Raw genomic sequence first — 13392 nt, 5'->3', positions numbered from 1 at the left:
GGTGGGTGGGTGGGAGAGCATCCTCACAGAAGCAGGGGGAAAGGGGATAGGATAGAGGGTTTCTGGAGGGGAAACCGGGAAAGGAGATAACATTTGAAGTGTAAATTTAAAAATCCAATAAAAAATATCTTCAATATTCATACATGGTAGAAAAATAAAAAAAATCATACCACTAAAAAGAGAGAAGAAGGAAGGAAGGGAAGGAGGGAGGGAGGGAGGGAGGCTGAGGTACTGTGGGCATCTATCCTCCTGTGCTCTCCCTTTAAAGTGCTAAATAATGACTGGAACCTTCAGGAGTCACAACACTCTAAAGTTTTACTCATAAGGAGGATGCCAGGGTCGGTTGGATTCCCGGGCACACCAGGAAGAGCTCATCCTCACACACAGCACTGTTGATGTTCACTTAAACATTCACAGCTCCTCCTGCCTGTTTCTAACCTGGCCTGTGAGAAAGAAAAAAAAAAAGGTTGCTAAGTCAAGGTCCAGCGCCGCAGCTGGAACCAGACGTCCAGCTCTCCGCCACGGGGTGCTGAGTCATTCTGAGCCTTGGTTCTTTACCTGCGTACTAGCAGAACCCTCCTGACCTGCCTCCAAGGGCAGAGAAGATGGCTGAAGCAACACTGAGGCAGAGAAGACCCTTTGGGCCTCTTCTGCACCCTGCACTGACTTGACCTTTTCATTCCAAAAAAAAAAAAAAAGGCAGTACTCCAGCCTGCTGGGACAGAAAACTCTGCTGGACCTGTGTCAGATGTGGCTAAGACCACAAACTAAGGAGCCTCTCTGATCATGCCCGACCCTCCACAGGATGCCCCAGGCTCACCAAGCGCCTCTCCACATTCCCCTTTTTCATGTTGTTCTTGCCTGGAGTCACATCCAGTGAACGGTAGCTGGGTGGTTTCTCCTCCAACCAGTTTGGAGACTGTGAGCGTCGGCGGCTGCGGCGATGGTGACGTCGCTGGGCACCCCAGTTCCTAGGCAGCGACTCTTTCTCCTCTTCAGAGCTCCAAGAACCGGGGCCCGAGGGTAGGGGAGGTGAGTAGCTGCGATGCCTGCGTCTCCCATGTCTCTGGGATCCTTCCCGGGGCTCTGGTCGTCTGGAGGGCCAAGGAGCCTCACTGGACGAGGGACATTCGCTCAGGCTGTCCCAGTCTGACCAGGGCATGGAGGACTCGCTAGGCCTAGAGCGGTGGTGTCTCCCACTCCAATGGGGGTCTAGCTCCCCTCTCCCGGGGGCCCAGGGTCTCATCCCCCGGTCCTGGAGTTCTCGGAGGAAATCCGAGTGATTGCGCTGCCTCCGGCCCTCACTCGGATCCCAGGGTCTGGAAGAAACAGGATTGAGCCGCTGCTGGTGTGAGGAGTTGCTGGTCCTGGAGGGCAGTGGGTCTCTGATCAGTGGGGGCAGGTGGATGACTCTGCGTTCCACAACCTCGGCGGAGCCCAGGGAAGAGAGCATGCTGCAAGGGTGACCAGATTTGGTTCTGAGATCCGGAGGCAGAGGCTGGGCTGGGTTGAGGTTCCGCAATTCTTTCTCCAAATATTCCAAGACGCCATTGGCCACGGGAGGGTGAGCGGCCATCTGGGTCATTGGCATCTGTGGAAGGCTGGACCGTAAGGACAGATCTGAATAAAAATAAGGACGGAGCACACTGAACTGCGGGTCCCAAATACCCTCCTAGGAACCAGGGCATCAAAATGTCACGTTAGTAAGCCGGATTCCACTCCCTCCCACCCTCCATCGAAAGACACCCCATTAGCGTGCATGCTCCTTGGCAGACCACACCTCTGCCCTCACCCTCTGCCCTCCCACTCCCATGACTTTCTGACAAAGTTTACCTCGCTGCAGCAGCGGGTTCATTGCATAAGATGAAACTTGGGAGCTCCTGTCCGCCCCCCAGTACAGGGGTTTTTCCATCATCTGAGGACCTAGGGCCTGTACCTGCTTCATGTAGCGGTGGCGGGCCAGGGCTGCAGGGGAAGAAGGAGAAACACAGACCCTTAGCCAGCAGGAGTCCTACCCCTCCCACGTGGTCTGTGCTTCCGGCTTCTCGCCTTGGAGCCCGTTCTTACCTATCTTACATGGAAACAAGAATTTAGGGGCTATGTCTTTAGCAACGGGCTGGGAGTGGATTTCCTATATTAAAAACTACATCTCTCACACCCCCAGGAAAGTTTATTTCTAAAAACCCAACTTTCTATCCTCAAAACATGTTTCCGTGTTACTTGCTCTCCAGGTCACCCAAAGGGCGTAGGCTGTCAATCAAACTTCGGGTCACACAGAAATGCCCCACATAGTAAAGGCTTAGAGGAGGCCGTGAACCAGCCTGGCAGCTCTTGAGCCTGCAGGGCAAGCTCAGGGCCGTTTGTTCTGAGGGGAAGTATAAGACTGTGGTGTGACCCTTAAGGATGTTTCTAGCTGGAACACCAGCCCTGGGTGGAAAAAAAAAACTCATGGGACGAAGGGCAACGACACCTAAAACTGAAGTGCGTTGTAGTGGTTCCTTTCTATTCTTCTTCACTAGCTGCTGGGGTTTCCCCCCAGTAAGGTGTGGGCCAGGCAAATAGAAGGAAATACTCCCTTCCTGGGGGAACGGTGCAAAAAAAGCAGCACGAAGGGGCTATGGAATGTCATTTAGTTCCCTATAGGGTACAGCTGTTCTGAAGCACGCAGTCTGCAGCAAATTGCAATTAAAACTTTGTTTTTGTTCCTGAGTTTCCATTTCGAGGTGATCGTGGCTGAGTACTACTTGACTCCCAAAGGCTCTGCCTATCCATGCGTGGAGCAGATGCCCGCTGCTACACAAACTGTGACAGGCTTCCAGCCCGGTAGTCTCACCAACTTCAGGGTTTGCTGTAAAACCGCACAGCTCTACCCAGAAGAGCCGGGCAGAAGGTGGTATTCTGTACCCAGCTACATCGTGTGGGAGGTCTGCTGAGGCCACTGAGAGGCCATGTTCTTACAACAGGAAGTGGTTGCCACAGAGCCCTCAGAAGAGTCCGGAGCTCCAGCCCCATAAGTGAGTCACAGCCCTGCTAGGAAGAAATCAGACGCACCACACTCGAAGGCTCTCCTAGAGTTGCCACACCTTAATAGCAACCCACAGCACTCCAGTCTCAAAGGAGGCAGGAGTAGGGGGCTTATCAGCCCCCTCTACTGGCCACCATCAGTACAGCAAGCTAACCCTTCTCTCCTCACCCAGCTCTTCTCTGTGTTTTGAAACAGAATCTTACTCCATAGTCCAGGCTGGCACCAAACTTAATGATCTTCCTGCCTCACCCCCTGAGAACTAAGATTACAGGCAGGGGCCACCACGCCTGGAGATGTCTTTTAATGCGGGAAATAGAGGAAGCTGAGATCACAGAAGTTGCATTCCAACCTGACATCCCACAGCGAGTGCAGATGCCTTTTCTGTCAGCTTGGAACCGGCTGCTAGAGGACAGTTTTGAGGAACAAGAGTGCCAGGCACAGACTTCTTTAAACAAAGGTTCTGAGGGTCAGGTGGACATCAACCTTCCTGGCTATTCTAGCTGCGCAGCTCTGAGTTTTCAGAGTCTTTGAGCTAGACAGATCTTTCACAGAGTTGCTGGAGTTAAGAGGCAAAAACCCATGAAATGGACAGCAGGTAAGTCAGTAGAGACCCTCATTGTTATCATAATAAATTATTTCCTAGCTCCTTAGCTCCAGGAGAAAACCCAGGGTATAATGTTTAAGGCAATCTACTAGGGACAGAAATGACACTTCATCCATCTCTGAAACCTAAACTTCTCCCCGCCAGTGTCCCCAGAGACTTTCCAAATTCCCTTGTCCATGACTGGCTACCATTCCATACATCCACCTCTCTGCTGTCACAGAAGCCTGCCTGACCTTTACCTTCCTGTTATCCCCTGGCCTCTCCCTCCTTTGCCTTTCCTCGATGGTCAGTCATATTTCCAACACCTTGGGAGCTTTTGGGAACGCCATACCCTTTTTGAACTCTTGCCATTTTAGCCTCAGGAATCCACCAGCAGAGACAGACTTTGGACTTCAAATAACCCTCCTCAGGATGGGCTTTCTTTGGGGGATGGTTCCCTTGAACCTGCCAGTCCTTCTCCTAGGCCCCCCATTGCTCGAGTCCCCTTGAGCTTCTGGTGGATTACTTCTGCTTTGTGAAGGACAGGAACCAGCCCTCACAGGAAGCCAACCGCTACGATTCCAGATCACCAAGGTCTGTGTGACTGGAGAAATCTTTCCACTTCTCACTCTGTCCAGCTATATATAGAGAGGGAGTCTCTCGGGGAGGGGCAGCCAGTAACTCAGAGAGAAGAGAACAACAAAAAAGGTTCAGTCCCAAACCCTTTCACCTTTAAGTCCCATGAAGGTTGTTTGCCAGTACTCGGTGGATTATCTGGATCTACTAAAAGTTAGCACCAATTCGTCGTTCTCTCTAACCTCCCGTTACAGCTCAGGGAGAACTGGCTGGGGACATGGGCTGTGGTGGGAGATGTTCGAGGATCTGTGACATCGTTCCACAGGCTTCCTTCTGCATCTGGCATATTTATTTGTTTGTTTGTGTGTGACACAGTGACTGAACCCAGGGTGCCCACGAAAGCTACCAAGCTGTCTCCGGCACTGTAGTTTGACATGCTGTGGGCTCCCTCATACACTGACTGTCCTCCACATGCAGTGAGCTCTCTCTTCAGAGCTCAGGCTGCCTCCGCTCTTGCCTCTTTCCTTTTTAAGGCTAGCTCTTCCTTGGTAGAGACCTGATGTTGCCTCCAAGGGTAAAGACACCCATCCATGAGCACCCAACTTCTTAAGTGGGGCCTTCCAGTTATTCCCTTCCGGTTCTTTGCTTATAAACATTCTTGGGGCTATTTTGGCCAAAACAAAACACAAACAAACAAAAAAACAGCACCAGAATATTTCCCCTATTCAGAGATCTCTCGGTGACCATTTCCTGCCACTCCAATTCACCTTCTCACCAAATTTGTCAGGAAAGTTAAAAAGTGACCTTGGCTGATCAAGTCCAAGGGCCTTCACTTATGGCCAGCTGTCCTTCATTTTCATCAGTCCTATTAAAAGAGCAAATGGCCCTTTTAATAAAGAGAAGCCAAGCCTTTGCTTCTCAGCTCACTGATGGAATGCATCCATCATCCATGCTAGCTTTGCCTCAGTTCTGCCTGCTGCTACTGCCCTGTGCTCTAAGGAATCTTCCAGTAAGGACTCATCTCGTCTCACATGGGACTATTTTCATGACAGTGGCTTCTCCATAAAGGCCCCTGAGAGGTAGGAAGCTCCTTAGACTCATGTTGAGTCCTCCCTATTTTCTCCTCTTCTCAGAGTTTATATAACCTCAGCTAGTCTCCTACATGGGACACACAGACACAGGTCAGAGGCTTAACACTGTGCACGCATGACAGATACCTCTGAGCTCTGGGACTGCTCTGACCTAGCCCATGAAATGATGATGACATATGACTTCGGTGGCTGTGGGGAGGATTCAGTGGGGAAGTGGACACGAAGGACACACATAGAACAAGCATGCAATGAAAGTTATTTCTCTTTTCCTGTAAACACTAGGCAATCTTTGAGCACAGGCCTGAAACCAGATTCAGACCACTGACCTTGACATCATAGATTAAGTTGGGTGTCTATCATCATGAGTAATCGTCATGTTTTCCTTTCAAACTTTCTTCCTCCACATGGACCAAGATGACGAGACTGGTTGGTTGTCTCTGGGGACTTGGCTTTGTCTTCTTCTTTTTTTATGTTTTAATTTCTCAGATTTTTCTACCACATGATACTTTACATCATCGGGAAAAGGAAGTGTTACTTAAAACAAATATGCTAAAAGAAAACTTCCAGTTATAGTTAGTTGATTTGACTGCCATCTATTTACTAAGGAAAGAATTTTATAGAACACTCTCTCATTTCTTCCTCTGTTCTCATCTATTCTGCAGCTTTAAATTTTAGGGTAATTATCATCTTATTACATTTTTTTCTTGTGTGAGTGAGTGTGTGTGTTTGTGCGTGTGTGTGTGTGTGTGTGTGTGTGTGTGTGTGTGTGTGTGAATGATGAGTATCTTCCATGAACGAATTAGATGACTGGTGGCTGGGGTCTCTAGAGAGCTTTGGGATGAAGACAGGTTGCCCAAAAGACCAGGGCATGGTTAGAGTGCTGGAATTTTTTATTCCACTTCTGATCTAGGAGAGAAGAGTTGAATTGCTCAAATACACAAAAAGGAAAACTCATTTAAAACAGATGATCCAACTCCATCTGCTTACAAAAAAGAGAACTTTGTAGGTAGAAACCCTGTTATTGGCCACCTTCCTTGTGGCTTTAGAGTGTTTTTGAAAATCATTTACAGGTACAGCTCAAGTCTTCTGAGCCTGGAAAGGAAGAAGGCATACAGGGGATCCCAGAAGAGCCAGGAACTTTGACCTAAGATACTTGGGGTATTGAGCGTGTGTGTGCTATCAGGACCAACCCACTGCTGCCCTGTCCTCTCACCTTCCTCGGGGCAGCAACAGCGGGTGGGACAGCAGGGGCAGCGGATGTAGCAGCAGCAGTACTGCGGACAACACTGGCACCAGCACACACCAATCAGCAGCAGCAGAAGGAGGGCTCCAAGGATGATGAAGATCACTGTCAGCCAATCTGCCGTGGAGAGAAACCGGAAGGGAATGAACTAAATCATCAGAGGGATGTCTCCACTCCAACCTTCTAGACCCGTGGTTCTCAACCTCCCTAAACCGTGACCCTTTATACAGTTTCTCACGGTGTGCTGACCCCCAACCATAAAATTTTTTTCATTGCTGCTTCATAACTGTAATTTTACTACTGTTACGAATTGTAATATAAATATCTGTGTTTTCCAAAGGTCTTAGGTGATCCCGTGAAAGAGTTGTTCAATGTACAGGTTGAGAACCAGTCTCACAAGACACTAGTAAATACAGTCATTGACCTAGATGTGACATTGTGACATACTGACAACAACAACAACAATAATAATAATAATAATAAGGAGGAGAAGAAGAAGAAGAAGAAGAAGGAGGAGAAGAAGAAGAAGAAGAAGAAGAAGAAGAAGAAGAAGAAGAAGAAGAAGAAGAAGAAGAAGAAGAAGAAGAAGAAGAAGAAGTTAAAGTTTAGCTCTACTAAGAGACCACCAGAGGCTCCCAGTCCAATGACAGATCTCTTTGTCTCTGTTTTGCTGCTATTGGTAGGTACTTTTGCACGCAATATATATTGATGGCTGGCCTGAGAGAGCTGCAGCAGCACTTACGCAGCACGATGAGCTTCACCTCCTTATCTGGGTCTCCCGATGTGTCTCCTGGAGCCTCGATGGTGCAATAGTAGACCCCATGATCCCACCACATCACTTCATTAATCACAAGATCTGCTCCTGCGTAGGACAGAAGGGGAAAGTGCCAGTTACCAGGGCGTGGGATCTTCGGCAACTCAGAGTTCTCCTTCCTAAGAAGGCCTGTGGTAGATGAGAAAGGGGTCCGGGATCCTTCCTCACACCTTCCCTTGTTCCTAAAGATGGAGATGATGAAGGAACTCCCCGTTGAACCCCACTATTAGTTTATAAGGATCCGGATACCTGGTCTCATGTAATCCCCACTTTATATCCCCGTATGCGTGTGAGGTAGAGATTCCCAGTTGTCCCTCTGATGTTGTTCCTTTCTCCCAGGATCACAGAATCCTTGGCTATGCATACAGCTGGTATAGCTTAAGTAAATGAATGCCTGTTCCCTTCAAACTCATTCTAAAATAAAATTGTGTATTAAGCACTAAGGGATTAGGACCTTGATGGACAGTGTCCTAAAAAATCTCAATCTCTCTCTCTCTCTCTCTCTCTCTCTCTCTCTCTCTCTCTCTCTCTCTCTCCCTCTGTGTGTGTGGGGGGGGTGGGGGAGATATTTAAAATTGTGAGTATAGCTGGGAGTAGTGGTTCACACCTTAATGTTTAATCACAGCACTTGGGAGGCAGAGGTAAAGGCAGGTGAATCTCTGTGAGTTCCACACCAGCCTGGTCTACCCATGTGCATAGCAACTTCCAGGACAGCCAGAGCTACATAGTGAAACCTTATCTCAATAAAACAAAGACAAATAAACAAACAAATGAACAGAAAATGATAAGTGTGGTCCCCTTTGTGCTCTCTTCTATCGCTATGTGGTAGTGTAACTGTAAGACCCTCACCAGACCTCTAGAAACATAAGCCAGTGCATTTCTACCCATTATAATTACCTGGTCTCAGGAGCTCCATTATAACAGAGCACGAAATAGGCTAAGACAGAGACCACACAGAATAAAGTCAGTATTTCCCATCCTCTCTTCTGCGTGACTCAGCCCCAATTAATATAAGCAGTTGCAAGAATTGTCCTAAAAATGGCATGAGCGCCCTTCCCTTTCTTCATCTCTTTCACTTTGCTCCCTGGGTGCCAGAGATTGGACACAGTTTGAGTGAGTGTTTCATGTGTAGGAAGCTTGGTCCTCAGTGTGGTCTCAGAAGGGACTCTAGCCAGCTCACAAACATGACTCTGACGGGCCTTGCCCTTCTCCCCCATTCCCTCTGCCTCACTAAAACACAGTAGCTTGCATTCTTAAAGCTAACCACCAAGGTTCGTTCCCTTATTTGGTCACTTCCTCATGCTGAGGCTGACTACCTAGGTTCAGCTATCACAGTATTGAAGTCCACCTATCAAAAAACCCCCTTGAGGCTAGAGAGATGGCTCGGTGGTTAAGAGCACTGACCGCTCTTCCAGAAGACAGGAGTTCAATTCCCAGCAACCACATGGTGGCTTATAGCCATCTGTAATGGGATCTGATGTCCTCTTCTGGTGTATCTGTAGACAGCTATAGTGTACTCATATACAGAAAATAAATAAATCTTTTCTTAAAAAGCCCCCTTTGACTCACCTAATCAACAGGCCCAATTAAAATTAAATACCTCATCCTAACACAGGGTTTCTCATTTTACCTATATAGATGGCCATTTGCCTATTGTCCATGTCTGTCTCCTCTCTATTCAGGGACAGTCCCTGGGATAACAAATACCCCTTCCCCCTCTCCTTTGCCCCTTTTCTCCCCTCTCCTTTGTCCTCTTCCCTGTCTCTCTCTATCTCCTGTCTTTGTTCCTTATTCCTGCCTTTTGTCCTTCTGGGGCAAACATATCTCCTTTGGGCTGAGAACTTGGTCTTGGGTGTCTTGAACTGACTCTGTGGTTCCCTTCAGCCTTGTTGGAATGTAGTGGAATCTTTAAGGGATAGAGATTAGAACAGTAATTAGGTCACTTGGTTGTACTGCTCTGAGATGAGACTAAATTCATTCTTACACACACACACACACACACACACACACACACACACACACACAAACACACACACACAGTCCCCAGTAAGTTCACAACAGAATGAGTTGTAACAGAAGAACAAGAGTGGTCCTTTGTGCTCTTTGGTCTCCTGCAATCCCCATGTGAGCTCTGCTTCCTGTAAGCGCTTCTATGATGGTGTTCACATGATGGTGACCCAGACATGAGCCTTTGTGAGGCCAAACCAATGGCATCATATACTCTTAGACTTTCAGCAACCAAAACGATGAGATAAATAAGCCTCTTCTTACTGCCCACAGGCATTTAATTTTAGAAGAAGAAGAAAAAGAGGACTAAGACATCTAGAAAGAAGATAGCAGCCTGGGTGAGCTGAAATGAACTTCGGCCCCCCGAGGATTCAATGGAACGCAGCCACCAGCCTAGGTCTGGACTGTATGTTTCTGATTTATACATGGGATCAAAACAAACTTCACTAATATTTCTGGTTTCTGCTTATTTGCAATCAAATGTAGTACCCACATAGAAGAACGTATGGTTACTTAGCTATACTCAGATAAGGAAAATGAAGACAGAGAGGTTAAGGGATTGTACCGACAGCACTCACTCAGCACATGGATTCACTCCCATGACCACCCCCAGACTGATGCTCTTCAACACCGGGCCCTGCTAACTTCTCCAGAATGGTTGGAAAACTCCCCAGCCTGGACCCCTTGCCGTTCCAAGATGAACGAGTCATTCTGGTACTCTAAGGGACAGCTTTGGACTCGAATGAGCACAGAATTCTGGCCAGTATTTTCAGAGTGTTACCCAGGAAAAGAATCAACATTCTCAAGAGTACCTGGTACTCCATTAAGGTCAACCAACATTTAATGTATACTCAATGTAAGCAATGTTCACTAAAGCCCAGTGGCTCGAATTGTTCATTTACACTCTGTGGGAGATTTGACAAGGAGCCAGGCCTCTCCTGGCAGGTTTAAAACCCAGTCAGATTCCCCAAAGAGAAGGCTTGACAGCTTATCTCTAAACTAGAGATCAGGCCTCAGCATGATGGACTAGTTCAGCCGGTGGTCATATCTGTAACTCGTTATTGTCTGTTTGTCAAGAAATATCTGCAGAGGAACTGAAACAAAAACGTGAGGTCACGCAAGACCGGGACAGAGCTTGACTTCTGTTTCCTTCTCCTTTACGTCAGTCCTCGAGACGCTCTTCTCCCCATGACTTCCTAAACCCACCACTTTTCCCATGAACAAGCTTAACCCTCCACCAGGTACCACGATAATGGTGCTCAGTGAGCACAGCCAATCTGAGCCGACATTCCCTGGAATCATCAAGAGTGTCTGAGAAATGTCAGCACTGCAAGGCTATCCAGACATGTTAGGAATTTAGACGACCCATGACTTTACTCGGCAGGGTCCTCTTAAATAGTAGAAACTCGGATATGAGGGTGTCAGAAAATAAGATTCAGGGAAGACAGAATGAACCTGGAAGAAGAAATAAAACCCAAGGAAAAATACTACTTTCTCTTAGGAAGGAGAGAACAAGATTGGGTGTGACCCAAAAGTGGTCAGAAGGAGGGGTAGTGAGAGGTGCCACTCACAAAGAGATACACACAAGAGAGCAGAGACGTCCTCCAGATTCTCCACGAGGAGTTCTTATCCTTCAGAAACTCTAAAGGAGGCTGGCTAATTAAGAGGAGGGGTCTGACCAGAGCCAATTCTGAGGGAGTAAAGCCACCAAAGTCTTTAAGGATGCACATGGACACTAAGAGAAATGAAGACGTCCCTAGGCTAAAAGTTCAAGGGCTACCTTGTGGAAACCAGAGGATGAGTGTGAAAAGATCATATTTAAGGGTTACAAAATTAGAAGCAATGGTTAAACTGACCCTTTAAATGGTCGTAAAAAAATTCACTAATTCCCTATACAGTTTGGGTACAACAAGTAGCCTACTGTGTGTCTTTTCCCTTATAACCAGCAAATATTTGTTAATGTTTATTTTTATTATTTGAATGAGTGTATGTGTGTGTGTGTGTTTGTGTGTGTATGTGTGTGTATGTGTGTATATGTGTGTATGAATGTGTGTATGTGTGTATGAGTGTGTGTATGTATGTGTGTGTATGTGTGTGTATGTATATGTGTGTATGTGTGTATGTGTATATGTGTATATGTGTGTGTATGTGTGTGTATGTATGTGTGTGTATGTATGTGTGTGTATGTATGTGTGTATGAGTGTGTGTATGTGTGTATGAGTGTATGTGTACGTGTGTGTATGTGTGTGTGTGTTGTTACATATGTCAGTGTACCACTTACATGCCTGTTGCCCAGTTATCCTGGAAGTGGAGCTGTAGACTGTTAGGAGTTACCACTTAAGTTCTGGGACTTGAACCTGGGTCCTCTGGAAGAATAGCTAGCATTCTTAACTGCCGAGCTACCTCTCCATCCCCACAAATGCTTTCTTTAGCACAGCATGTAAAGCTCACTGCAACAGTCTCTGAGTTCTGACTCTGTGACTTCAGAGGAATCCAGGAAGGCAGGCTAGGAACGGGAGGCGCTAGCCCATCCTGTGTGTAGAAAAACATCCCGACTAGATAATGCAGGATCACTCCACGTTGACTGTTCGATAAGTGATTTTCATACACTATGTCACAACTCTCTGTGAGATGGACTCTATAGCCAGTCTCAAGAGAACCGGAAACAAGACGAACCAGAACCTAAAGGTGCTTGCCCAATTTCACGTTCTCTGCAAGTGCAAAACAGCTACCACACCTGAATCCAGTTGTGGGGGTTGCTTCCTGTGTCAGGTACAAAGAAAGAAAGGACCTGCTTTAGACCCAGCTCCCACATAGTGCCTGCATTTCATATTTACTGCAGAGTGTGTGTGTGTGTGTGTGTGTGTGTGTGTGTGTGTGTGTGTGTGTGTAAAAAGGCAGAGAAAATGGCGGGCCTGCCGCTGGTAGCTCAGCTTGTGAGTCTTACCTAGGTTTGTGCCCAAGCCAGTACTGTTTCGTCTACCCAGGGATGCAGTGGTCTCAAGGAAGCCACTTGCCCTCAAGCTCTCATTTCTGTTGCTATAGACATGAAGAGTAGCGGATTGGGCCGCAGGGGCCTGGGTGTGTGTGTGTGTGTGTGTGTGTGTGTGTGTGTGTGTGTGTGTGTTGGGTGGGGGGTGGGGTGGTGAGAACAATTTCTAAAATTGCATGATAGGAGGCAGATCTCTGTCTTAGCCTGAATCTCAAGAAACGAAGAACCAGTGACACCCTGACCTTTAACCAGGGCTGCGGAACATCCTCTCATCCACAGACCAAGTTCCAGGGAAGTGGCTTCAGATGGTGGAGCACATTCTAAGAATCTGGCGCTTGCTTTAAAACAACACAGTGACCAAGTCAGTCATGGAGCCTCAGAAGATCAGGGGAATCCCTTGCTGACTCAGCCTGCCCGGCCGGCCAGCATCTACATCCTCCTCAAACCCTAGTTCCCCTGCCTCCTCCGCCATACTCACGGTTCTGGATGGTGATCTTGCGCTGCCGGTAATCCACCCCCAGCACTGGCTCACTCTGCCCGCGCCGCTGGGCCACGATGCGAACTTCCCTCTGATTGTCACTACAGTCATTGGAGGGGTCCTGGCCCAGGGACAGAGCGGCCTGGTATGCTGAGAAGAGAGCACCAAGTCACTCAGAGCATTCTGATTCTGCCCGTCAGGAGTAGGCTCTGAGCTAACAAGTCCCCGGAACTCCACTCTCATAGACTCCAAGCCCCAAGACCGCCCCGTTTCCAAAGCCTGTCTGCGTTGTTTACAAAATGCCCACCCGCCCCAGCTTCTTGGTTCACTCGCCCAACCTTCACAACAGAGAACTCAAAGCTGTTCGATCTTCCAGCTTGCCCCCTTAACCCGAGTGTTTAAGAGTAACCCAGATCAATGCCTCAATTTGGCAAGATTCCTTTGGTGCCAACATCAGACTAAGTGGAGGGGCTCGGTGAGATTTGGGGGGTTCTGTCCAGCCCTACTGTAAATCTTGAGCTGCGTGCAGTACCCACAGCCACGCCTTCCTTCCTTTGCTTCACCTGAGAACGCCCACTTCCTC

General features: G+C 47.8%; 1 protein-coding gene across 1 annotated transcript in view; it reads right to left on the bottom strand.

Annotated features, from left to right (window-relative positions):
- Ildr1 (immunoglobulin like domain containing receptor 1) overlaps positions 1–13392 on the bottom strand; it is a 32834-nt gene that overhangs the window by 3821 nt on the left and 15621 nt on the right. The window contains exons 3-7 of the mRNA XM_032900177.1: positions 12810–12959; positions 7261–7380; positions 6489–6635; positions 1834–1965; positions 821–1620 (exon numbers count right to left, since the gene is read on the bottom strand). Coding sequence (XP_032756068.1) covers positions 821–1620; positions 1834–1965; positions 6489–6635; positions 7261–7380; positions 12810–12959 — 1349 coding nt within the window. The remainder of the gene's footprint in view (positions 1–820; positions 1621–1833; positions 1966–6488; positions 6636–7260; positions 7381–12809; positions 12960–13392) is intronic.

The sequence above is a fragment of the Rattus rattus genome, chromosome 4, assembly GCF_011064425.1.
Source record: "Rattus rattus isolate New Zealand chromosome 4, Rrattus_CSIRO_v1, whole genome shotgun sequence".
NCBI classification, from domain to species: domain Eukaryota; kingdom Metazoa; phylum Chordata; class Mammalia; order Rodentia; family Muridae; genus Rattus; species Rattus rattus.
The sequence above is the reverse complement of the archived record's forward strand: the minus strand, read 5'-3'. Positions and strand labels throughout refer to the sequence as shown.